This window comes from Arvicola amphibius, chromosome 10 (genome assembly GCF_903992535.2).
Source record: "Arvicola amphibius chromosome 10, mArvAmp1.2, whole genome shotgun sequence".
NCBI classification, from domain to species: Eukaryota; Metazoa; Chordata; class Mammalia; order Rodentia; family Cricetidae; genus Arvicola; species Arvicola amphibius.
The window spans coordinates 103,329,546-103,356,094 of NC_052056.1; the positions used below are offsets into that span (position 1 = coordinate 103,329,546).

Here is a 26,549-nt window from a genome sequence, read left to right on the forward strand (position 1 = left end):
GCTTCTGTCCAGGCTGCTTGGTTACAGTGGGCTGTCCTGCGAGGGACTGCTCACTCCTGATGAGATGGGAGAGGTCAGGTGGCTAGTGACCATCTGCTGCAGGGGGTTTGTGGTGAGGCTCTTGACCTCGGAGAGTCCATTGTCCCTGCCATGCACATAGAGAAAAACTCAGAAATTAGACTTTAAACACCAGTGGATGACATGCTCACTTGGCAGCCAGTGACGTTGGGTGAGACCTGTCTAGATCCTGTGGGGTTTCTAAAATGCCGAGCGTGACCGACCAAAACCTTTGGGACCCAGCTGTGTGGGTTGCCTGGGGCAGGAACACGAGTGGGCCATAGGATCCCAGACAGCCTGTGCTCCCAGGGTGACAGAGGGCCCTCTCCTTATTTGCAGATTCCTGCCCTTGGCTGGGAAGATTTTGTCCAGGGTTGTGTGGAGCGGCAAGAGGCAGCTGTTTTGGCCCCTCCCCAGGTGCCACGGGGTCCTTCTGTGCATTACCAGGAGAGGCCACGGGGTGGAAGCCATGACCTGCCCTGTGTTGCCCAGGGCTCATTGTAGTTTCTCTGGGTCCTGCAACATTGGGCTTTATTTAGGCTAGAGCCCACAAGGTGTCCTTCCCACCTCCTGAGCAGGGAGAACCTGAGGTGGTCGTGGCTGGCATGGTCTGAGGCAGCTCCCTGCCCCTTCAGGCAGAGGGAGTGAGTCCCTGCTTCCTCATAGGCTTCTAGACAGAACTGAGGCCTTTTCAGTTGAGAGAGAATTGAGTGTTTTATAGCACAGGTCATGGCCTGGTCATTCTGAGCCCCCTTGGGCAGAGTCCATGAGCAAGGCCATCAGAGAAAGCCGCTAGCTACAGCTTCTGTGCTTCACTCTAGTAGCCCGAGGAGTGGTGTTGGTCCAGCTCTCAGGCTCTGTCTGAGGAGAAACACTGGCCACACTGGGTGACCAGCTCCCCGGCCTCCTCTCTGCTCCTGGCTGGTTTGTGCTGACTCCGCTCCATTCCTGTGGTTCTAGTAACACTTGCTGAGATGAGATTCACACACTGGAGTGTCTGTAGCTGATCCTCAACTGTATGACCATTGGCCACCACGTCCCATCTCTCTCCAAGTCCAGCCCCAGGTGGTCCATGGCGCTTTCTGTCTCTGGAGTTGCCTGATGTTGACATGACATGAATGGAATTGGACTTTCATGTCTGACTTCCCTCTCGCAGTGATTGAATCCACTCTGCTACCCTGTGTCAGTCCTCTGTCCCTTTTCCATTGCCACATTCTCTTCTAGGGTATGAGCATAGTGCTTTCAGTTTGTCCGTTTATCAGTTGTGGCTTCTGGATGATTTATTTATTTTTGGCTATAAAAAGAGAGCTGTTATGGACGTTGTTGTCACACTTGCCTGTGTGAATATGTATTCATTTCTTTTGAGAATATATTTATCGCTACACTCAGATGTAGAATTATTGGGTTACATAGTGAACGTTTCTAACGTTTGAGTGAACTACATTCTAGAGTGCCTGTGATATGTGCCCTAATTCCTCTGTGTCATAGCTACTGCCCCTCCCCCTGGTAGCCACCTGGGGGGAGAGGGGCATGAAATACTAGTAGTTGCTCCCCAGTGATGACAAGAGTCTTTCTGTGTTACTGGCTACTTATCTTTTTTCCTTGCATGATACATGCTTCAAGTCCCTACCTGTTTTTAAGTTGAGTAGTTTCTCTGTTTTAAGTACCCGTTTTTAATGTATATGGGCGTTTATGCCCGAATGTGTATCTATGTACCATCTGCATGTCTGGTGCCCTTGAAAGCCAGAGGGTGGTGGGTCCCCTGGAACTAGAGTTACAAGCAGCCACGTGGGTGCTGGGAACCCAATCCAGTCCTCTGCAATAGCAACCTGCTGCTGAGCCGTCTCTCCAGCCCCTGATTTGTATTTTATATTGAATTCTAGACATTCGTATATGACACAGTGACTTTCCTAGACTTCCTCTGTTCCTCTGTTGCAGGTAGCCTTTGAAATCAGCTCAATTTGGAAGTCAGTAGCTGGCTCGATGAGTGTGTTTGTGTGCATGTGTGTGTATTTGGCAGTACTGGGGTATAAGCTGAGGGCCTCACATATGCTAGGCAAGCACGCTACCACTAAACTAGCACCAAGCTCTTGATTTGACAGATGTTCTGAGATGTTTGAACTAATCTGCCTCGTGTCTGTTTTGATGGTGTCTGTCTGGGCCATGCCATCAGCATGATTCGACAGTTTGTAGCTTGTCTTTGCTCTCACTTGTACTGGACAGAGCCTCAGGGTCACATACAGTTAAACACACTTGACCTTCTAAGTTCCTGGAATGTTCTGGCTGTGTCAAAGCTGCTGCCCCTCCCGCCCCTTCTCCTGCACCAGCTCTTGTGTTTGGCCAGGCCTTTGCAGGCTCCAGCTGATGGTGTGGTCTCTGATACCTGCAGTATTAAATAGTCGCTCTCAGTTCTTTTAGTAAACACTGTATTGCCAAGTGAACTTGATTGAAACAGGGTCAAACCTTGTCAGTCAGATAGGTCAGGTGCGGGGCTGCTCTTGGGATGAGGGTTTAGCAGTCCTGGCCACTGTGGAGGTAGCGGGGAGACTGGCAGGAAGGCGCATGAAATTGCCAAAAGGTTCACTGTTATTGCTAAGACTCAGCCTGTTGTTCCTAGAGGAAAGCTCATCTGACCGTTGTTAGGAGCTACCGGTTTCTAGAGGTGTGGGTGAATTGGTTTTGACTTTTCCCAGTTGGATTAAAGCTGTCTCTTAAGTTCCTGAGATTTGGTGTCTTATATCACAGAACTGAGTTCATGTAAATGTCTGCTCTCTTTTTGATTAGCTCTTTGGTTTATGACACTTCTCTGTGCATGGTTTAAAGAAGATACTGCTGTCCAGCTACCCTTTGTCCTCTTTGTTAGCTGGCTGTTGCATTCTGAGGCAGCAAAGGTGAAAGTAGCTTTGTGTGTTGACCCTGAGAGGCATGCTCCACACAGCCGTGGCTTCCATTCAGACGGCCGCACTGGCTGTGGGTACTTCAGTTTAGCGGGAAACCGAGGACTTCAGTGTTCAGTCAGACATTAAGTAAGCCAGGAGTCGCAGTACAAGAGCTTTCTGTCTGCTCAAAACATGGGCAAAGACTCATAGTGATGTGTTCCAGGTCCTCCGAGACATTCTCAAAGAGGTCCAGAGCAACATGGTCCCCCGCAGCATGCTGAAGGAGTGGGCCCTGCACACCTTCCCCAATGCTACAGACTACTGGACCTTCCGGAAGATGTTTACCATCCAGCTGGCGCTCATCGGCTTCGCAGAGTTCGTCTTGCATCTCAATAGACTCAACCCTGAGATGTTACAGATTGCTCAGGTAATTTGCTGTCAATAGCCAGACCCTGCCTTGACTCCTCTGGTCTGCCAGTGTGGAGTTTAAAACCGTCTCCCTCTAAAATGTAGGACACGGGCAAGCTGAACGTCGCTTACTTCCGATTTGACATAAACGATGCAACTGGGGACTTAGATGCCAACCGTCCAGTCCCTTTTCGCCTCACGCCCAACATTTCTGAGTTCCTGACCACCATTGGTGTATCCGGCCCGCTGACTGCCTCCATGATTGCTGTTGCACGGTGCTTTGCCCAGCCCAACTTCAAGGTGGGTCTCAGCATCTTCCTGTGAGAAGCATGAACCGATTCTTTAGTTCCACCCGGGCTCTCAGTGGTGCTCTCGGCCTGTGAACATGGAGGGAGATGTTAGAAATGGAGTATTTGGAGAAGGTTTGGAATGTTCGTTGTCTTAAGATGTGCAGAATGAAAGGGGGGCACTTTGCCAAAAGGAATCTAGAGTCCTCAGTCGAACCCCTACTTATTAGTTCTCCCATCCAAGTACTACCCACGCCCGACCCTGCTTAGCTTCCAAGATCAGATGAGGTCAGGCACATCCAGGGTAGTGCGGCCATAGACACTAATGAGTTCTCTGTAGCAACTTGTGGCTCTGGCTTCCATCTTACACACTTCCTGGCATGAAAGGCTGAAATATTTTCTGGCATGCTGCCTCCCTTCTCCAGGGCTGAAGTGAGGCCCAAGCAGACACAGACACCTAGGATATGCAAGGTGTACTAGGATAGGTGTATGTAGGGCCAGCGGTTGCTGCTGTAGACAAGGCAGCTCTTGTCTAAAATCCAGTGATGGGGGGGGCTAGAGTGTTGGCGCAGCTGGACAGAGCACTCGTCACTGTGTAGAGCACCTCAGTTGAATTTCCAGCACCCACATGGGGGCTCACAACCATCTTTAACTCTACCGACTTGGTGTGGGCACCGGATGTATCTTCACTTAAATGCTGCAGGTAAAGACATTCAAAAGCATAAAATAAAATTAAAATGTTTAAAAATATATAACTAACAAGCGGGCAGATAGCAAGGGGGTTTCAAAGATGAAGTGCGGACAGTATTCAAAGAGTGTGGAGCAGTTGCTGGGAGCAGAAAGAGTAGGAAGAGCTGGTTCCTAGGGATGTAAAGTAAAGGTGGGGTTTTTGGTTTGATTGACAGGCTTGGGTTATGTAAGCCTCAGTTGACTGCTCACGAATGCCCAGTTATTCATAGATAAAAGATGGTAAATGGGGCATTTTTTCACGTAGGAGTTAATTCTAAGGACAGTTTGTCTTATCATATATGCTCCTAAAACCAGTCCAGGCCAGATCAGCCTAGTGTCTCTAACTCCCCAAATATGTTCCAGGATGTGTTTGTCACAAAATGGGAGTTGCTAAGGGTCACTGGGGAGCTGCAGGTCAGTGACTCAGTGACCTTCTGCAGAGAAGTGTAGGGGGCTCACGTCAGGACTGACATTACTTATCCTGCACTTGCGTGCCTCACCAAGATGCCCTCAGCACCCTGGTAAGCAAGGGCTATCTGCTCTGAGCACGGTGGCAGGATACAACATCCAAGCCTGCCACTTCTGGGTGTCCCCCCTGTGCCTGGGACACTGGCACATTCCAGTGGATTCCCAGCAGATACCCCAGCGATGTGTCAGAGAAGAAGTGCTTTGTTTAGTCCCTGGGTGGCAGTCCGGCCCTGGCCACTCTTGTTAGATGGGCCCATACCATAAATACCCAGTCACCCCTGATGGGACACAAGCCATTTCCCCTCTCCTTTGCACAGGTGGATGGCATTCTGAAAACTGTGCTCCGGGACGAGATCATTGCTTGGCACAAAAAGACCCAGGAGGACACTTCCTCTCCATTGTCGGCCGCCGGGCAGCCTGAGAACATGGACAGCCAGCAGCTGGTCTCCTTGGTTCAGAAAGCTGTCACTGCCATCATGACCCGCCTGCACAACTTGGCCCAGTTTGATGGCGGGGAGAGCAAGGTGAACACCCTGGTGGCCGCCGCCAATAGCCTGGATAACCTATGTCGCATGGACCCTGCCTGGCACCCGTGGCTGTGACCTCAGCTCTCACCCCACCCAGAATGTGAAATGTGCCTCTCAGCCTCTGAGCCCACGGCTGTGGAGACCTCGCTCTGCCTTGTTACCCACTCATTTAGTTCCTTTCCCGGTAGTGTGTGTGTTTGTGTGTGTGTGTGTGTGTGTGGAAGAGCGTGAGATTTGTCCTGGAGAGAGCCCCCTTCACACAGATGTCCAGGCCATTAGAGATGGCAGAGCCCAACAAAGCAGCTTGCGAGATGCTTTTTAACTAAGGATTCCCAGATTGGGATTTCCTCCTGTGGTACTCCTGTTTGGAGTGACAGGCAGGTTGAGAAGGTTCCTGTACCCCCTTACCATCCGGAACTACACTCACACCTGTGTGCTGTGCAGACCTTCAACAGGGTCCAGGAAATCACAGGGCTAGAGAAGCAGGAATCAGGAGCAGGCAGACAGGCTTTCTCCTCTAGCACAGATTGTCACTCTGTCTGTCAGAGGCTTTGGGGAATCTCACTAAGTCTCTGACGTGGCTCAGTGAGCCTGCATCGCCTGCCCTGCAGGGAAAGCTGTGCTTGGCCTCATGGATTCTGATTCAGTGGGGCAGAAACGGAACTGTGGAGCCAGCAGGCCAACCTTGCACTTTCTGCTGCTGGCTTGTTGGATCTCTTTTAGAAATTTACTATCATTGTACCAGGAAAAAAAAAAAAAAGACAAATCATTTTGTTTTTCCTTCCTAACGTGAAACGAAAGCGGTGAGCGTTTGTCCCTTTTGGTCTCTGTTACGTTGACATTTTTATAAATCTGAGCATTGAGAAGGTTCTAGCTAAATTTGTACAGTGTGATTTTTTTTAGAATAAATATTTTATAAAAGTGTTTGTTGTCCCCTATCTTTGTGTTAGCATGTTTCTGTGTGTCGTCTGAACAGAGTGGCATGTGGCTTCTAGGTGATGGTGCATGCCGCTTGTGCAGACACAGTGGCCCGTGGTCACAGGTGGAGGCGGCCTTGGCTCCAAGGGTCAAAGCAAACCAGGTGACAGGAATGCCAGTCCTGACTCTGACAGTGTGCCAGGGCTGTCCATCTTCATCCTGCTGTCTGTAACCATCTGTATGGATCCCGTTGGCTACTCATCTGGCTTTCAGCATCTATCCACTCTTGACCCTGACCAGTTCCTCCATTCTGGGAAAGCAGTATGAACCAAGGTGGACATGAGACAAGCATCAATGGACGTAAGATAGTCCTAAGCATACAGCTATGACGTCAGTATGACAGACTCCTACGTAAACATAGACTCTTGAATCTTGAGTTTGCCATTGGCAGGTGCCAGCTTTCTACAAGGACTCGGCACAGCTGCCTTTGACACATGGAGATGGATCAGCACAACCCCCCTGCTGACCTTGGACTCTCAATCTATCTTCCCGCGTCCCCAGCCAGCAGAGACCATCTCTTGAAGCTAAGCTTACCCTAGTCTGAAAAGTCAACTCTGAGGAACACAGCCTCCTGGCTCTTTCTTAAGAGGAACGTAGCTGTACACCCCAGCTCACGGCTGGAATGTGGCCTGGCTACAAGCTCCTTCCTGGCTGGTTGGCCCCTGTAGCCTTACTGGAGTCTTTGTATCAATCTTCAGCCCTTGGCCTATGTGGACCCTTGGCCAAAGAGAGGGATGGCTCTGCACATGGCCAGGCTATAGACAGTGAGGAGCCCTTCTAAGGTCCCAGAGCCAATCCTGGAGCAAGTGGGAACCCGCTGAATTCCATCCCAAGCTGCACCCTGGATTACAGACTGAGGCTGAGGGGCAGCATGGTATCCATCTGACGGACGTTCCTGCTGGTTCTTTATGGTCACCTACGCTCCTCAGTTTCCACAGGCTTGCTCCCTTGGTGAGAAAGTGTCTCAGATGCTGGACTAGCAGGAGTTGATGACGGATGGGGACATCAAGGTCCTCATACTGCACCAGGCTTGAGTCGTAAAGTAACCCTTGATTCTCACCCTGCCAAAGCCAGTCTACAGTCTGCTACTGCTGAGGAAGATGCCTACGGTTCCCTCCAGGCTCAACCATGCCATCACTCTGGAATTGCCTCTTCCCCCCCCCCGCCAGTAACAACCAACCGTACAGCGATGGCCAGAATAGGAAGGGGTCTTTCCCAGTGAATACCCAGCATCTGTGTTAAAGTGTGTGTGTATGTGTATATGTGTACATGAGTTTTTCTTTTTAAAGACGGTATAGCCCGTGCTAGTCTCAATTTTGCTATGTAGCTGAGGATAATCTTAAATTCTGATCATCTGCCTTTCCCCCAACCCCAGTTCCTGGGACCAAGTGTGTGCATCAGTGTCCGAGTGCACGTATCTCTATGCCTGTCTGTGATGCTCTGGGAATTGGACAGACCCAGGGCACTCTATATACTGGGAAAACATTCTGCTCCAGTTCTGCCCAAGCCCTCTGCTGATTAATGTATTAAGACAGGGTTTTGCACTAGTCAGGCTGGTCTGGAACTGACTCTGTGGCCACTCAAGCTGACCTTAAACTTGAAGAAATTCTTCTGCTTCAGCCTCCACATTCTGAGAGTAAGTACTTAACTTTGATGTGTTTTATATTTGGGGCCCATTTTGAGTTAACACATGTATCTGGTCTAAGGTCGGTGTGCAACTTAATTCTTTTGCATGTGTGTATCATTTTCCTGACCCCATTTCCTGATGACTAACCTTTTTTTTTTTTTTTTTTTTTTTTTTTTTTTTTTTTTTGCAGAGTTTGGACTGGCAGCCAGCTGATGGTGTTTCTGTGTATGTAAGCCAGGCCTATTGTACTTTCCTACTCATTTAAACATGTTGGGTTTTTTCACATTAAAATCATTAGTCATTTGGGGTATAATTTTCATGATTGGGAGTTTTTCACTTTTTTTCTATGGCTGGTTTCTAAATCTTCCCCATACATGATTGGGAAACATGCTAGGACTTTGGGGGGTGGAGTGCAGCACGTGTGGAGGTCGGAAGATAGCCTTCAGGGGGTGGTTGCTCCTACCATGTGCTACCTGGGAATGGAACTCAAGTTGTCAGACTTGGTGGGAAGTGCTCACCCACCTCGCCAGCCCATGCCTTCAGCCTTGTAAGAATTAAGACTTGTTTTGTAGCCTAACATCTGGATGACCCCATGACATTTCAGAAGCCTGCATCTTTTGACTGAGGGATTTAACCCATTTACATTTAAAGGAATTACCAACAGAAAGGCTTATGCTTGTGGTTTGACACCTTCTGTTGTCGCTCACTGCTTCTTCACAGCTTGTCTCTTTTATTGCTGCCTTTCTGTGTGTCAGTGATTGTTTTTATTTGTAGTGACACAAATTTTATAAATGCTTTGTAAAAATATGTTCTCTTTTTTCTTTATTTTTTAAAAAATGTATGTGTATGGGTGTTTTGCTTACATGTACATCTGTGCACCACATGCACGCAGTGCCCTTGGAGGCCAAAAGGTGGTGTCACATCCCTGGAACTGGAGTTACAGATGGTTGTGAACTGGCATGTGGGGAGCTGAACCTGGGTCCTCTGCAAGAGCAGCCAATGCTCTTGACCACTGAGCCATCTCTCCAGTCAATGTATTCTCTTACTGTCCTACAATTAGGACAATCTGATTTGAACGCTGCCAGTTTCATCCCATATAAGAACTTTACTCTTTAAAATCTCACTTTGTAAATATCAAGAGTAACTGGTTGCTTTGAGGGCAGAGAGATGATGAGGAGCACTTGCTGCTCTAGTAAAGACCAGAGTTCCATTCCTGGCACCCACATCAGGCAGCTCGCAGCCACCTGTGACTCCAACTCAGAGGTTAGTCCCTCTCCATACCATGCAGATGCATAAATGTTTGTTTTATTTTTCAAGACAGGGTTTCTCTGTAGCACTGACTACCTTGGAACTCACTTTGTAGACCAGGCTGGCCCCCAACTCACAGAGATTCCCCTGCCTCTGCCTCCTGAATGCCAGGACTAAAGGTGTGCACCACCACTGCCTGGCAAACCCCTCCTTTTTAAGAAAAATCACATCTTTGTGTGCTGTTCACTCATGTAGGATAGACTTGCTGTTTCTTATGCAGTTATCTTTCAAGTCATGTAAGAAAATGTGGCTCATTTCTAAAGCATTTGTATAATTCTGCAGGATTTTGTTTGAGCACAAACTCGCCTTCAGTGGAGAGATGCATTTTTACACAGCTTCCCACTGCTAGTGTCCTGCCTCAAGCTGAAGGCCTGACTCCTTGTAAGGTAGTGACCATGGCTGTGAATTCTTCATCATTGTTTTAATCTTGGAATGTCCCAATTTCCCCTTCATTTTGTAAGATACAGAATTCTCAGCAGTTGTCAGTACTTTTATGTAGTGAGGAACTGCGGGCTGCATTCCCGCCTGGCTCCCGGCCGCCTGGCTAGCTTATGCCCTGAAATAACAACACACAAACTATATTCCTTTAAACACTGCCTGGCCCATTAGTTTCAGCCTCTTACTCACATCTTGACTAACCCATATCCAATAATCTTTGTAACACCACAAGTGGTGTCTTACCGGGAAAGATTTCAGCATGTCTGACCTGGAGGCTGGCTCCATCACGTCTGGCCCAGAGAGGAGAGGCATGGCGATTGTCAGAGGCGTCTGCCTCACTCCCAGCATCCTGTTCTGTCTACTCCACCCACCTAAATCCTGCCCTATCAAAAAGCCAAGGCAGTTTCTTTATTAACCAATGAGAGTCCTCCATCACTTTTAATCCAATTTTCCACTGCTTAGTGAGAAATTGCTCACATCTCACCAAGCTTCCCTTGGACCTGGCAGCTTGCTTTTGTTCTGCTTCCAAGGTTTTCTCTTTGCCTGTGGTGCCCATCAGTCATCACAGCATCTGAGAGGCAGAAGCACAGCCAACCCTTCGTAGCAAGAACCTGTCTCATATCTTTTGATAGACATATATACAAACATACATAACTGTTGTGTGGCAAAACTTCCCATGGTAGATGCAACACACAAACCCACAAACACACCCTGCTCATCCCAGAGAGGGAACACACAAAAGACCAAAGTATGGTTTTCTCTGCCAAGTGGATCCCAAGTATCTAACTCTACCCATGAGCCTTAGCAGCAAGTGCCTTTACCTGCTGAGCCAGCCTGTTGGCCCCTTCCTGCTACTATGAGCTTAGGCTCACAGGGTGGTGTCTGATTGCTGTACATCTTCAGCCAGGTTCCGGAGCACCAGGAGAGTGCTTTAGTCTGCTGTAGTTGGTCATCTGTGTTCTTGTCTGGAACCATTTGAGAGTCTAAAATGTTGTGGTCCATCATATTGCTGATGTCATTCTCTAGACATGTGTGTGTGTGTGTGTGTGGAGCAGGAATGTAGACGTGGGCATATGTAGGCCAGGAGATCATGCTTGGGCATCATCCTCAGTTGTAACCCTCAGGAATAGCACCTACTTTCAAAACATGGGCTCACCAAAGTAGTCTAGGCTGCCTGACCAGTGAGTCCCAGAGATCTGCCTGTCCTAGCATCCCAGTGTTGGGATGCCCTGTGTTTTTATGTAGGCTACAGGGATTGAATTCGGGTCCTCATCCACAGGAGGCAACTGCTTTACCGTCTCCTCAGCCTAGACATACTGTTTATTTTCATGAAGTTATAATTTGTAAAAGTTGGAATTTTAGAAAATTATATTCATTTTATGTATGTGAGTGTTTTGCCCCCTGGTGCCTGGAAGGTAATTGGATCCCTTAGAACTGGAGTTAAATATGGTTGCAGACCACCATGTGGGTGCTGGGAACCGACCCCTACTCTGTAAGAGCAGCCAGTGCTCTAAAATAGTGAGCATCTCTTCAGCCCCAAAGTGAACATTTTTAAACAACAAACTATAGTTTAAGCAAGTGTATTTGCCATAAAAGTAGACTGAGTCAGGGGCCACAAAGATGGCTCAGTGGCTCAGCTGCTCTTCCCAAGGACCCAGGTTCAATTCCCAGCACTCACACGGCCGCTCACAACTGTCTGTAATTCCAGTGTCAGGGGACCCAACACCCTCATGCAGACTTGCATGCAGGCAAAACACCAATACACATAAAAATAAATAAAACTTTAAAGGTAGACTGAGTCCAGCCTTGGGCTTACAGAGACATACTGTGAGGAACCTGCAGGGTTCAGCTGTGGGCTGATGTGCCAGGGACCGGCAGCTATGGTCTCCCATCCTTCTAGGCAGAAAAAAGCAGGGGGATTACCTCATAAAATTTCCTCTTAAATAAAGTGTATTTATAAAGTGAGCCCCAAAGAATTATAATTGTGGCTAAGTTTCCATTTGAGCCTCTAGATAACAACTTAGCTGCCTACATTACACTAAATGAGAAAAATAATCGAAATCTCTAAAAGGAGACGCAGGAAATGGCTGTTTCCAGGCTGAGAGAAAGAACTCATTATGTAGCAAAAAAGAACGCTGTTCTTACCAGAAATCAGAGAGATGGAAATGGTTGCCCATTTTTAAACTTACTGTATATTTTGAAAGCTACAGTACTATCAATAACACCAGTCAGACCCAGAGAGGACAAGAGCCAAATATAAGGAATTATTAGGGGGCTGGTAAGAAGGCTCAGAGGGCAAAGGTGCTTGCTGTACAAACCTGGAAACATGAGTTTGATTCCCAGAATCCCAGGGGAATAGAACAGACAGCAAAAAGTTGTCCTCTGACCTCCAAGTGCACTCTGTGATATGCCCTTTCCCCATCTGAATAATAATAATAAAATTTTAAAATGAAATAATTAGTGGCCTAGTGGAATGGCCAAGAGGTTAAGAGTACTTGCTCTTGCAGAGGGCCTGGGTTTGGTTCCCAGCCCCATAGTGGCTCACAACTATTGTAACTCTACTTCCAGGAACCCCAATGTCTTAAGGCCTCTGAGAGCATCCAACTTACAGGCAAAGTAGTCATAATCATAAAGTAAGTAAATTTCTATTTTTTTTTTTTTTTTTGGTTTTTCGAGACAGGGTTTCTCTGCAGCTTTTTTAGAGCCTGTCCTGGAACTAGCACTTGTTTTAAATGGCAATTATTAGGACTGCGTGTGTACTAGAAGTCTTCACTAGCATGCATTAAGCCCTGGCTTCCATCTCTAGTCTCCCACCCCCACCACACCCATACACACACATATGCCAGTAATCCCAGTACTGAGGTGGAGACGGGAGGATCAGAAGTTTGAGGCCATCCCCAGCTAAACAGCAAGTCTGAGGCCATCCCCAGCTAGATGAGCATACCCACCCCCGTTAGAGAAGTTGTTGCTGTATATATATGGATTATTTTACTTTCATGTTTCTGTGTGTATATGTATGTCATGTGCATGCAGTACTAGCATAGGCCAGAAGGTGGCATTAGACCCTTGGAACTGGAGTTACAGGCAGTTGGGAGCCATTCAATGTGAGTGCCAGAAACTGAACATCCTTTGCAAGAGCAGCAAGTGCTCTTAAGCACTGAGCCATCTCTATCCAGCCCCTATACAGACTATTTCAAAGATTAACCCAAATTCAGAACTAGCACTACTTATCAAGAGAACTTCAGAATGGTAGAGTTTAGCTTGGGAGACTCACACTTCCTATTCAGACGTTCATCATTCCTTTAGCAAGGTCTGAACTTGAACCATGACACTATCTGAACTACACAGCAGAAAGAAAAGATGACCACAGCTCCTCTAGTACAGAGAGAACAGTGCCTGTCTGAGATTCTGGACCTTACAAAGCAGATGTGTAGCACAGGCAGCTAGCCCTGCTCCAGGCAAGGACAGCAGGCAGAACCCAGTTCCTGGGTATAAATGTTTCTGTGGCCAGTACAGGGTGTTCTGGGCCAGCAAAGACCTTTGGAGGAGAGGGTCCTTGTAGTGATGAGCTGCGGGCAGGCCTGCTTTTCATCCTGCCTGGCTCCCGCACAGCTAGCTTAAAACCAGAAATAACAACACACAAATTGTATTCTTTTAAACACTGCTTGGCCCATTAGCTTCAGCCTCTTACTGGCTAACTCTTACATTTTGATTAACCCATATTTAGTAATATGTGTAGCACCACGAGGGGAGGCTTACCCGGAAGATTCTAGCCTACATCCATCTTGGGTCGGAGCTTCATTGCATCTGACTCACTTCCTTCTTCCCAGCATTCTGTTCTGTCTACTCCACCCACCTATGTTCTGACCTGTAAGGCCAAGCAGTTTTTTTTATTAACTAACCAATGAAATCAACAGATTGATAGAAGACCCTCCTCCATCAGGTCCTCTAGAGCATAGTTCAGTGTCTAGAATATGGGGCAGGGCTGGGGCTCTCAGGATTGCCCTGTGTCCTCACAGTAGCCAGACACCCTTCTTCCTGCTCTAGGACATGGTGACCAGAGGACTCCCTGCCGGCCTCTGTAATGTCAAGAATGTGTGTTGACCATTCTTGGAGTTTTCACTGTAGTCTGTGCACTTTGTCCTCAACTGTGTGAGTACCTGTGTCTCCAGGAAATGAGCAGGCCTCACCAAAGGCTGTGAAGATGCCCACCTGGCTCTTCGTGGGCATGGCTGACCTTTGAACTCTCTTTGGAGGCCTGAGTTTTTCACAGGATATTGGTGCCTAGTTGACTGTTTAGCAGAGATCCTTTTCTTGTGTGTGCGCACAGCTTGTGCGTGCTGGGGCCAGAGCTCAAAGTCAGGTGTCATCTTCCATTGATCTTCCATTGCTCAACACACTCTGAGGCAGGGTTTCTTACTGAATGAACCTGGAAGCTTACTGATTTGCCTAGATCCACGAGCCCCAGGGATCCTTTCTTCTTTGCAAGCACACAGCCCTCCGCCTGGCTTTTCACATGAGTTCTGGGGAGCAAACCCAGGTCTTTATGCTGGTGCAGCAAGCATGTTACCAACTGAGCCATCTCCCCATCTGAGAGAGCCACGCATGTGTGCGTGTGTGTATGTGTCTGTCTGTGTGCATGAGTGCAGACACTGTGTGTCATGGTGTGTCTGTACACTCAGGTACTCTCAGGTATTGGTGGTCACCTTCCACCTTGTTCCAAACAGTAACCTGTTTGCTGTTGCTGATGCCATGTGATGGCCTGCACATTTCCCAGAATTCTCCTGACTCTCCTTTCATCTCTCTACAGGAGCACCTTGATTACCAGACATGTGCTGTGTCCAACTGTTACGTGAGTCCCAGGGATTCGAACTCAGGTCCTCATACTTGTGTGTCATGTGCTTTACAGTGACATCATTTCTACAGGAACTTCATTTTCTACCATTGTTTTTCTGACTGTGGTTAAATGATTGGCTTGCAGCTGTGTACCTGGCTGCCGTGTGTGCTAGTGCCCAGAGAGGCCAGAAGAGGGCATCAGATCCCCTGAAGATGGAGTTAGAGGTGATTATGAGCCACCTGATTGGGTGCTGGGCCCTGACTGTCTCTCCAGCCTGTTTGGGAACTTTTAAAAACATATTTGAAGGATAATGGTGGCCTCATCTTTCTTCAGACCCTTTGCTATATATTTGCTTTCTTACTTTGCTGACATGGGGTCTTCCCTGTGTAGCCCTCCCTGGCTGTCTTCCAACTTTCAATTCCATGTGCAAGCTTCAAGTCTGGAATCATAGGTAAGAGTCACTGTGCTCAGACTGGTTTTAGCCTAAGTGTTTGACCCAACTCTAAAGCTTGTCTGAGGAGACCAGGCAGTCAGTGGTGTCACACACCTGGTTTTGTTTGTTTTTGGTTTTTTCAAGACAGGGTTTCTCTGTAGCTTTGGAGCCTGTCCTGGACTGGCTCTTGTAGACCAGGCTGGTCTCGAATTCACAGAGATCCAACTGGACTACACAAGATCAATGCAGAAACAGATCCAGGTGGTAGTGGCGGCTTACACCTTTAATCCCAGTACTAGGGAGTCACATGCCTTTAATCCCAGCACTAAAGGGGAATATAAAATGGGAGGAGACAGAGGCTAGGGCTCAGTCTTGGTAGAGATAAAACTCTTCTAGTGGTTTGGCTGCTTTGATTTTCTGATCTTCAGCTTGAACCCCAGTATCTGTCTCTGGGATTTTATCATTCATGCTACACCGAACCATACCGATCTTTTCAGAAGTCCCTTTCCTAGACCTGAAGCTCCTCCCTTTCCTCACACAGCTGCTGCCTCCTGGGCAAGTTTTCCTGGCCTGCCTTGTCTTCTCCAAAGACCCCCTGGGCCGTCCCTGGGCCTTGCACAGGGCCGGCTGGGCCTCAGCCAATCCCAGTGTTCCTCAGCTCTCATTGCGGCACGGCTGACCCAGAACTTGGCAAGATCAGCATCACTGTCTGCTGGGACCTGCTGCTCAGCCCTGTCCGCTTGCTCACTTTTTAAAAAGGCCAACAGTGACTGAATATTTACTAGGCACTGTAGTAAATGCTTCAGGGCCAATTTTTTAAAACACTAATGTATTGTGTAGTGTGTATGTGTGTGTATATGTACACATGTATGTACCATGGTAGATGTCAGAAGACAACTTCTTTCACGGGTACCTGGAGATTGAACTCAGGTCATTAGGCTGTGTAGCACTTTTACCCACAGCCATATCACCAGCCCAATGGTTTTTTCTCTTTCTTTCCTTCCTCCTTTCTTTCCTCCCTGCCTCCCTTCCCTTCCCTCTTTCTTTCTGAGATAGTACCATGTCACTCAGACTAGCCTGAAACACTGTATGAAGCTAAGGGTGAACTTGAACTCCTGATCGTCCTGCCTCCGCTTCCCTCGTGCTGGCTGACCTGTGTGTTACTGTTTTTGCACAAAGTTAATTGCTGTGATTTCTTCTCTCCAGAACCGACACTTTGCTGATGTCTTAGGAATGATTAAAATGAAACTTCAGAGGTCACCAGCACCGTCCACGGCCACACGAGGGAACTGGACCTGGAGCCTCCGGTGCTGCATCACCTGACACTGGGCCCCCTGACTAGAGCGATGCTTAGCACCAAGCTAGGCAGACAGGTAAGGATGTTTTCACTGTTGGGCAAAAGGACAGTCACTGGGGGTAGAGGTAGCAGACTGGAGTCAGGTCACCCAACCTGTCCCTTCCTGTAGAAGTGTCCACTGAGGCGGCCGGAAGTAAAATAGAGGGGTGGAGTAGGGAGGGCATTACGGGTGCCACACATCGTGGGTGCTTGGATGGGTCAAGGTCTAGCACCCTGCCTGCCAACACCAAGTGGGATGGCAGAGAGGAGGTGCCAGGGCGGAGAGGGCTGCGGGTGGAGCTCTACGGCCTGCAGTGGCTGGAGAGCCAGCTCAGCCTGGTGTGAAAAGAGGGTGTCAGGCATACAGGGTAAAAATAAAGCTTCCCCAAGACACCTCCCTACCTCTGCCCCCGCAAGAGGTCCTGAGGCGACAAGAAAGCCTGGGCATGTGGTCTGCAGCCAGGTTTGCCCAAAGCTTGGGGGTGAGGGTGTCTCCCCCTACAATCGACAGCAGTTACTTGGTTTTTCAGGCACCCAATCATCTCCAGCTGTCAACCGCAGGCCCAAGACCCCCCTGTGGCGAAGGCCACTGCCCTCAGCATTCCCTGGTGGGTGGGTGATAACAGATGTAGACAAGGCCCACCACTCTGTCTGTGTGAGATGCTCTGGAGAAGCAGGAGCCTGAAAGCTGTGGGTGGAAGCCTCAGGAAAAACCGCAGGGCCCTTTACTCCTGCTCCCGTGAGCCAGGCACGACATCCCTGATGACGATGGCGTGAGTGTAGGGCTTCCCAAAGATACAGAACTGTAGGGAACCTGACAACCAGGTGCACAGCCTGAGAGATCTGTGTGTGCAACCACAGTCTGGGAAGGGCCCTACTCCGCTGGTATCACACACTGCGAAGAGCTGTAGCATCACCTCAGAGGCGAGCAGATGGTATTTTTGACTTGGAACAAGTTTACCACGATGGACTGTCTTAGTTCTATAAGAAGCATCTGCAGTAAGAAGGGTCCTCAAAAAGTTAACCCAGGGCACACCAGGATTTCTAGTGGACTCTGATGTGGATTCCAGCAGATGTTCGTAAACTCGTATTCTGGGCAGCCTTCCTCAAAATAACCAAAAGCAGAGAGTGTGTGCAAGGAATTAATTTGCCAGCTTCTTCGGTGGGCAGAGCCCCAGGGAAGGCACAGTGGCGCCACCTCAAGTCCAAGGTGGCAGGGACAGACTGAACTATGTATTTACTGAGTCTGGTATTTCCATTCCCCCCCCACACAAATAATTTTAGCTTCGCCTCTTTTCCTTGGAGGCTGGACTTCATTGCTGATGAAACTAAGTAACATCAGAATCTTGTTACCACATCAAAGTAACAGATGCCCAAAAAAAAGTAAAGTTGTGAGTTTATTGCATATGTAACAAAATGAACCTGACCTCCCGGGTCCAGCCTGCTCTACAGTCAACGTTTTGTGTTTCCAGCTGGTTCCACAACTGCATTAAATAGAACTAGCATTTCTTTAAATACTTTCGACTCTGACATAAAACAGAACATTAGTGTACAACCGTCACAAGTAAATGGGCGATAAAAACCGGGAGAGCAACTAGGGTAGCAGCAGCACTTCGAACAGGACCTTACAAAATAAATTAGGGTACATTATAAACACATTTTAAAAACCCACACTGTTTCAGAAGGCTGCCATGTGGCCCCCACCTGGCTGCAGGAGGGTGGGGTGTTTTCTCTGCCGAGGGTCAGTCCAGGGGCCACCTAGCCTGAACTTGACCATGTGGCCAAGCCAGTGTAGGGGTCAGCGTCCCATCTTGTGGCAGATTCTCCTAACAGAAAGCAAGAGATTGGAACCCGCTGCCACCCCATTGCTGCAGCCTGCTGCTTCCTCTGAAGCACTGCGGAGCAGAGTGGTGTTTGCTGCGTCCCTGAGTTGGCTGCTGGCCGCTGGTGAGGGGAGCCTGGAGAGCCGGGCTCCTGAAGCATCTGGGTGACGTGGCAATGGTGGATCACCTGGGGCCACCAGGAGGGGTGACAATCGAGATCTTACATGAAAGGGCTTCATCCAGACCCAAAGCAGAGCAACCAGGAGCTTTGCCGTGGGTCGGCCGGCCACGTGGTGTCCTGTGAGGAGCTTCTGAAGGACCAAATCATAGTAGACAGACAAGGAGGTGCAGTGGTACCACCAACAGACACCTGGGGGAGGCTGGGACACTCAGAACTGGCAATGAAGGGAACCCAGGCAATTAAGGAGAACGACTTAGAAGCCTTACTGGGTGGTATGTGTGCCTACCACAATCAGCCCGAGGGGCCAACCTTTGGATCCTCAATGCACACGTGACATGGGACTCCTAAGGCTTGTCCCACATCACTCCCAACTCGACACTCTGGCAGCACAGGACCCTGTTTCCTCCAACACTGCAGACTGGCACAGTGTGACAGCACCAGGCAGGGCTTCCCATCTCCAGAGAGTCATGCAGTGGAGTCTGGCTACAACTTAGGGCACAGGCTTCCTCACACTTCCCAGTCATGAGGGAGCCAGGTTTTAGAACACCCTCAGAAGCATTAAGGTAGATGAAATACAGAAGCCCTACTGGGGCAAGGCAGAAAATTGAGAGACTGGTAAGGCCCCAGTCTGGCCTGGATGGTGGGATGGATGCAGTTTTTGTGCAGTGAGGTCTGCCAAGCATCCTTTCTGTCCCTAAACCTTGACACTCAGAGTGTGGCTGGCTCACGCTCTGCAGTACCCATGGCCACCAAGCTTGGCAAACCTCTTGGGAGAGGGTGTGTGTGACCTATGAATCCAGCCTTCCCCAGTAACGCGAGAACTGCTTCTGGAGCAAGCTGGACAGAAGCAGCGGGAACAGAAGGGAAGACGCTTCCCCATCCCTAGCCTGAGGGTGAGCAATGAAAAGAACACAAAAGTCAGTGGCCCGACAGGACCTTCCTCATCATCCCACACAGAACTTGAACTCATGGCTGAACTTGAACCCCGGTACCAATGAAATGTCTTGCTAATGAATTACCCTGTTCTCGCTCCCACCACAAACAAAAATGGCAAAACCACATGTGGAAGATGGGCTGCTGCTCTGCCTTCCTCCAGAGTTCAGCTGCCTGAATCCAGCCTCTCTGGACAGTCACCGCTTCTGAACACTTGTGCAAACTGGAAATGGTGTTAGAGACATGGCATTAGGCTGGCTTTGGCCTTGCTCATCAGAAGACGACGACTGAGCAAGCAAATCGAGTAGAACTGTTAGCATCACCATTGCCACTGGGGAAGAGGGCCATGTAGGGAGGTAAAGCCCCCTCCCTGTCACCACAGGCTTCATCACACCCTGCTTTGTGCATAGCACCAACTCTGGGGAGCTGCATCAGAAGGCCCCAGGTCAGCGGCCTCTCCTGTTGTCCCATTCAGTGGCTGTGGTGACAAAACTGTTCTGTTCGTTTAGCTCTTAGCAATCCCCATACAAAAGTCCACTAACATTTCACGACAGTCACGAGCCTCTGGTCCCTGTCACAGGAGTCGAGCTGGACCCAGATGGATCTGAGCCTGGTTTTGGTCATTCTTTGATTAGCTCCATGACGTGAGAATTTCAAACTGGTAGAGAACACAGCAGATGGAACTTTTAAAGATTGTTTCCCCCCGTGCAAAGACATCTTTTCAGCCAGGATACCCTGAAAAGAAATCACTGGGCCTCCCGTGAAGGCTGCTCCAATCCCTTTACCTCTCAAAGGGGAAATACATTCTGCCTCGAGCTTCCTGCTTTGGTGGAATTCCAGCAAGCATGCACTGTGCAGTTATTTCCTGCTTAGAAATCCACCTGCCCTCTGGAACAGGCTGCTAGCCGGACATCTGGAATTTGAGCTTGGTAAGCTATGGGCAGCTGCTGAACTTGAAAAGGGCCTTGAGGCTACACTGAGAGGGAGAGCCGGTACAGAGACCATGCAAGCCCTCGGGGCCCAGCTTGGCCCTGGCCATGCCCACCATGCCAAGGAGGCTGAGGGGGAAACCTGGCTGCGTTTTATTGGATGGGTGATGGAAGGGTGGGCGAACTATAATAAAGGAGGGATAAATGGGTGGGAGCCACCTATGAAAGTCCCCTGGCCTGCCCTCCCCAGAGGAGGGAGACGAGCCTTTTCCCTCGGGTTTCTGGAATCTCAGGCCTCAGCCCGCCATGCGGGAGGCGTGCAGACACCATATGCTTTGGGTCTGGTGGTTGTGGGTGACTCGGCTGCCACTGGCCACTCTTCACTCCACAGCAAAGCCACAGGTCTCCTCCACTGCTGTCAGCAGCTTCTCGTAGAGCTTCTCATAGGACTCATAGGGTGGGATGTCAATCCGGTTAAAGCTGGACAAGGACAAAGGAGCCAGAGTCACTGCTGGGGTACAGTGGGGCGGGATTTGGGGTCCTCTCTCTGGCTGGGAAGAACCCTATTAAGTTCTGAACACAACACGTTTCAGTTTTCACCACAAGTCTGTTTTGGTTTTGTTTCCTCCACTGTTTTGTCTCTGGGTGTGAGTTCTCTACACTGGGGAGAACCCTGGCTGGCGATCCACACTGGTGACCATCAGGACTCCTACTGCAGGACAGCCAGTCCCGAACAAGAGCATGATGGGTCTCAAAAGCAAAAGAATGCCAAATTCTGGAAAGATGAGCTGGATACCGACCTTCCCACTTAAGATTTCCAGGGGAAAACTCACTTCAAGTATTTGTGCAGAGACGCATCTACGGTCTCGTAGTAATTCACTAGACAGAAAAAGTATGGCCTGTGAATCCTGGACAGAGAGCAGCTGGGAGTGTGCTAGGGATGGTTTTTGTCTAAATTAGTGTTGTCCTTCTAATGAAGGACAGAAGTCACACGCTCATTTTGTAGGAACACAGGCCATACCATGCTGAGGCAGGCATGGTGTCTTGCACGGTCCTGGAAATGGACGTATCATCGGGCCATCTTGCAGATGTGAACAAAAGTGGGGACAGACGTATATCACTTGCTCCAAGGCTCATGAACTTTTGTTCCTGTCATAGCGACCCCACGACCTTGAGAACTAGTGTCCTGAAGGGGAGGATTCTGAGACAGTTTTCTTAAACTACCAAGTAACTCACCCACCACAGAGAATATTTTCAGTAAGGTTTTTAGAAGGAAAATGTGCCCCACATCAGACAGTGACTGCCGTTCTGATGGGTACATGCACATGCATGAGTGTGAGCATGTGTGAGCACATGCGTACATACAGCCAAGGGTCGTCCATGAACCTTGAGGCTGCACTCATAAGCTTTAACTGCTCTGCATCACAAAAGCCATGATACAACGGGATCGGCTGACTCAACTCCCTGTCTCACTTGACGGCTAGGGTGTGACCTGAGGCTCTACTGAAGGTGACATGAAGGACACATGACCCCACAGTGGCCAAGCTTACCAGGTATGAGCCTTGGGTAAGTTGTCTGTGTTGGCATCTATCAGGTGGATGGTGAAGAGTCGGGGCCCTGCCGCGCCTGTAGAACCTTACAAGACAACATTCTAGTTAATGTACTTCACAGACAAAGCCTGGGAGGGCCTCACCAGGAGGCCCCGTGGCAGAGTGACTCCTGAACCCCAAGGACCTAGAGCCCCTACATACACAATGTTGGGAACCTCTTTGGGGGGCAGCTGAGGTAGAGATGGCTTTGTCTCCACACCAGTTGACAGAAAGCACCAGCCACTGGCCCTTCCCCTCCTCTAGTCTTCCTGGATGCTGGATTTCCCTAGCCACCTGCTGCTGAAGTTAACCGAGGCCATTAGTGTGTACCGTGCTGATAGATGTATCACACGCTCCCCTCAGCAGGGCAAAGAACGGCAGTGCTGACACGAGTTACAATAAAGGCAGTGTGGCCGACCGGGTTGGAGCGGTGAACCTAGGTCCTAGCCACTCGGGACCTGGCCTGTGTGCCTCGTTGAATGCCTTGCTCTAAGGGGCGTTCATTCCTCCCTCCCATGGGACTGATGGAGACTATGTCCCATCCCTGGCTCACACCCACGCCCCTGACTGGTCCTGGATAATATTAGTAAGACCCTTTGTGACAGAGATTTTTCTGAATGGTAACATTTGGTGGGCAGCCCTGCTGCGGAGAAGTTGGAGGTAAGGAGAGAAGGTATGGGGGTTCACAAAAATCTGGACCCCCACAAAGACCAAACAACTGTTTTTTCCTTAGTAGGCAGAGAATAAATCCTGTGTCCTTACTGTGTCTTAGTCATGGTGTGCAAGGGACAGCAAGCTCGACTCCACCCACCCACTTGGTATGGGGAGGAGCAGCAAGCCCAGCTTAGCAGGACAAGGTGGAGACAACTTCTGAGTCTGGGTTGCTGGGAGGAACCCTGCCACTCCTGCATAGCCTCCCGCAATCCTGCATCACTGTGGAAATAGGTGGACTCTGTTGGTGAGGACTCCACATTTGTAGCAATACCAGACTAAGCTCCAGTGTCCTCCACCTGACTCTTCTTCCACCAACCCCCACAGGTCGGTGTTAGGTGGCACCCTCCTTGGGTTGTGGACACCAGAGGCTATCAGTAGCCCCTGATGCTCCTGGATTTTTAGACCACAGGACCCATGGGCCCAAGGGCCTCAGGGTGACCCTATACCTGCCAGGCACCCCAGTGCTAAGTATTTGTTATGAGAACACTGGCCACCAACATTCTCTACTGGGACAGTCCACATTTCAACTCTCGCAGCCCAGACAGAGCACAGCCACTAAACACCTCAGGGAATGGCCCTGACTCCACGTCAGTCACCTTGCAGCGCCTTGAAGCCTTGGAGAGGCACTCGCGTGGATCCTGTCACGAACTGCAGGAGTCTGGCCCTCCTCTCCTCATCGAAGGTCTCCACTGCCTGCCAGAACCATCTGACGATGTTGCTGTCGGCCACACAATGCTTCAGACGCGTGTTGGACTTCCAGTCATTCAGGTCTATCTTATCCAGCCCGCCTATTATCAGCTGAGGAAGGGCATCAGGCTGGAGGTTAAATCTGAAATGTCTAGCGCTGGCCCTGCCCCAGGAGTCCTCATACTCAAGAAGCACTGACAGTGCAGCTCCCAGTGGGCTGAAACCCCAGAACCTCAGGGCTGAGTTTGCTCTGAACCAGGGAAGAGTGACGGGGAAGAGCAGACAGGGTGGGAACTCAACAGGCCATGTGCGGATGAGGGGACATGGAGCATACTCTAAACCCACTGCCTCAGAGATGTGCCACTCCAAAGCTCACAGCCCCACAGTGGGCAGATGGCTTTGAGAACAATCTGGAAGGCTTAGGCCACTTGGCACCAGGCAGACAGAGTTGGCAAGGGATGAATGAGTCACTGTCCAAGTTCACAACAATGGCATGTTCTTAGTCTATTAATAGCCAGAATGGAAAGCAGAGACCTGGCCTCAGGGAGGCCGGGTGCAAGGGAAAGGCTAGAGATCCCAAAAATCCAAGACATGGACACCTGGGTTCAGTCATTAACTGTTGCCAAGGGGCCAGACACCACCCAGTGTGTGACAAGACAGTTCAGAGGCCCTTGGTCTCCCAACACCAAGCCCACTGCACAGGGTTGCCAGTGGTCTCACTGTCTGAGGCCCTGGAATGCCTAGCACTCACCTCTAGTTCCTTCTGGTCAAAGGGCTTCAGTAAGTGTTGGGGAATGAGTTCATTAAACCCTTTCTGAAGCGCTAGGAACTGGGCTTCAATTCCTCTCATAAACCTCCAGTTTACATACAACCTGAAAGGAAAAGCCACATGTTGGAAGTGATTGGGGCCAGGAAAACACTGACCCCACAGTGGCTGGCACAGCTGTGCCAGCATATATGGGAGGTTACTGTAGAACCTGCTGAGCGGGTGCCAGTCTGCTCCCGCCCTCCCTGGTTGCTCTTCATTTGCCTGTCTGGTCTTATCTTTAATTACTGTTATTTTAAACATATGCATATTTCCCCTGCATATCTGCATCATATGTGAGCCTGGTACCCATGGAGACCAGAAGAGGGTGCTGGATTCCCTCAAATTGGTTGCAGGCAGCTACGAGCCACCACAGGGGTGCTGGTCCTCTAGAAGAGCAGCAAGTGTCTGCACCACTGAGTCAGGCCAGCCCCTTGTGTTACCATTTTGAGACATGGTTTCATGTGGCCCATGCTGGCTTTAAACTCACTGGCCTGGAATTCCTACTAACTTCTAGCTTTTGAGTGCCAGGGTTAAGGTCTATCCCATCCCACCCCACCCCATGCCCTGGAGAAGAGGTCTGTGTAGGCCAGGCTGGGAGTGAACTCACCATGTAGCCCAGAATGACCTGGACCTGCTCCTGTACCAGCCTCCCACCCAAGTGCTGGAATTACACACCACACTTAGCCTTTCTATCAGTTACAAATGAAGCAGTTCTGGCATTCTGGTTTTCTACTAAAAAGGCAAGGGGGGATAATGAGCTGTGCCAGAAGGGCTACGACACATGCACAGTTCTGAATTGCAGTGCGCGGAACTGTCCCTCGGGCTGGAACTGAGATGCCAGAGTGAACTCCTTGGACATGCTGGCAACTGCTGACCCTGGCTGGCCACCTCTACACCCAGAGCTGAGCTGTCACATGAAGTCTCTATTGTGGGTACTCCTGAAAGCACCTTCTGCTCACTCCAGGCCACCAGTGAAGCCAGCCCTGCATATTACCGGACATATTCCTTCTTGTTCTCCTCAGTGACAGGCACATTTCTGCCATTGGGTTTCAGTTCATGCTGAAGGATCCGCCCAAAAGCATTGTGCTCCACGCAGAAGGTGTGGTCCAGCACCGGCGTGATGTCATTCTCTCTGTGGACACAGGCAAAGGCTGATTGATTAGGCCAATGCCAGAGAGTTCTAGGAGGCTGTGTTGGATGTGCCAGACAGCTGGCAAACACAGCTCAGGTTTTGTTCCTGTCTTTTATGATTCTCATTGTGTGTGTGTGGGGGGGGGGAGCCACTCTCATTCTGTGACACCATGGGACACGAGGCCTAATTGCTCTGGGAACTAAGTCTGGGAGAAGGAAGCCTGTGAGGAGGCAGTGGAGTCAAAAGGACTCAAGCCAGGAAAATAAGGCTTCTCTCTTCTCAGGGCGCTCTTTCGAAGGCATCCATTCCCACAAAAAGCACTTGAAATGTCAGACTGACTTTTTATGTTGACAATCAGATCAACAGATTCCCCACAGGAATCCCCCCCTGCCCCGCATAGTAGAGCCAAGTGAAGCCAAGAAAAAGGTTCCCAGGCTAGACTCCACACAGCAGCTTCTGTGACCAGTCAGGGCCTTGCTCTTCCACAGGGACAACCAAACTATAGTTAAATCCTGTTTCTCCCACCCAGCAAAGAATCTTGATAAACTCTAAAAGTAACTAATATTAATTTTGTTTTGATACTTTCTCTTGCTTTCTACAGAACGCCTGGGAAACTGGAGATGCTTGCTTGTATCCCCCACCACACACATCAAGAAGATTACTAGCATTTGGAATCAAACCTTAATAAATAACAAAACAAACCAGCTTGTGAAAAGAGACCTGCTAAGCATTATTAAGAATATAAGTCAGTTAAGAAATTCTATTACCTCTGTTTTGTTAATTTGTATTTGCAATCCAGTGTTTGTTGCTGCAATAGTTAAGTTTTGTTACTCTCTTTAGTTTCACATCTATTCCCCCCAAAGCATGTGTACACACACAAACACATCAGGAGCTCTGGGGCAGGACGGTAACACTTACAGAATCCACACCAAGCTCTTGTGCAGTTCTGGGTCCACTGACTCCAGATCCGACAGCTGGATGGGTTTTCCCAGGAGCTGCTTGTAGAACGGAACTGTGAAGCCCCCATTTATGTAGTGTCCATGGAACACAGCCAGACCCATGATGCGACCCACAAAGTGGAAGTAAGACAGATGGTCCTATAGGGGGCACCAGAGAACAGCAAGTCATTAGAAAGATGAGCTGCTGGCATGGCCTTAGGCTTCCTGCAGGCTTCTGGGGACTCTGGAATATACTCAGCTGTTCTCACCCGCCTGTGGCCAGACAGGATAAGGCTGACATTTAGCTACAAGTCCACAGGGCATCTTTTGTTTGGGGACTTGCTTCTAACTTGGGTGGGATTGGTACTGGAAATCCTCCTTCCTCAGCCTCCAGAGTACTGGGATGGCAGGCCTGTACCACTCTATCCTAGCCCTAACACTGTAGGGGGGTATGGGGGGCGGGTCTGCTGTCTCTTCTTGAGAACTCGGTCTGGTACAAAATG

At 49.5% G+C, this 26,549-nt stretch overlaps 2 protein-coding genes across 12 annotated transcripts in view; one reads left to right on the forward strand and one right to left on the reverse strand.

The window, feature by feature from the left end:
* LOC119824585 (transformation/transcription domain associated protein) overlaps positions 1–6,279 on the forward strand; it is a 98,768-nt gene extending 92,489 nt beyond the window's left edge. For 5 of the 9 annotated variants that reach the window (XM_038344799.1, XM_038344800.1, XM_038344803.1 and 2 more), the window contains exons 69-72: positions 397–474; positions 3,160–3,363; positions 3,450–3,644; positions 5,146–6,279. In XM_038344799.1, coding sequence (XP_038200727.1) covers positions 397–474; positions 3,160–3,363; positions 3,450–3,644; positions 5,146–5,430 — 762 coding nt within the window. In that variant the 3' untranslated portion in view covers positions 5,431–6,279. The remainder of the gene's footprint in view (positions 1–396; positions 475–3,159; positions 3,364–3,449; positions 3,645–5,145) is intronic. The other 4 variants (XM_038344805.1, XM_038344808.1, XM_038344806.1 and 1 more) reach the window with 1 other exon arrangement.
* Positions 6,280–17,691: 11,412 nt separating this feature from the next.
* The window catches only part of Smurf1 (SMAD specific E3 ubiquitin protein ligase 1), a 97,567-nt gene continuing 88,709 nt past the window's right edge, over positions 17,692–26,549 (reverse strand). For 2 of the 3 annotated variants that reach the window (XM_038345231.2, XM_042055889.1), the window contains 6 exons: positions 26,027–26,205; positions 24,971–25,108; positions 23,920–24,040; positions 23,078–23,279; positions 21,729–21,813; positions 17,692–20,658 (listed from right to left, as the gene is read on the reverse strand). In XM_038345231.2, the coding sequence (XP_038201159.1) occupies positions 20,559–20,658; positions 21,729–21,813; positions 23,078–23,279; positions 23,920–24,040; positions 24,971–25,108; positions 26,027–26,205 (825 nt within the window). In that variant the 3' untranslated portion in view covers positions 17,692–20,558. The remainder of the gene's footprint in view (positions 20,659–21,728; positions 21,814–23,077; positions 23,280–23,919; positions 24,041–24,970; positions 25,109–26,026; positions 26,206–26,549) is intronic. The other variant, XM_038345233.2, reaches the window with a different exon arrangement.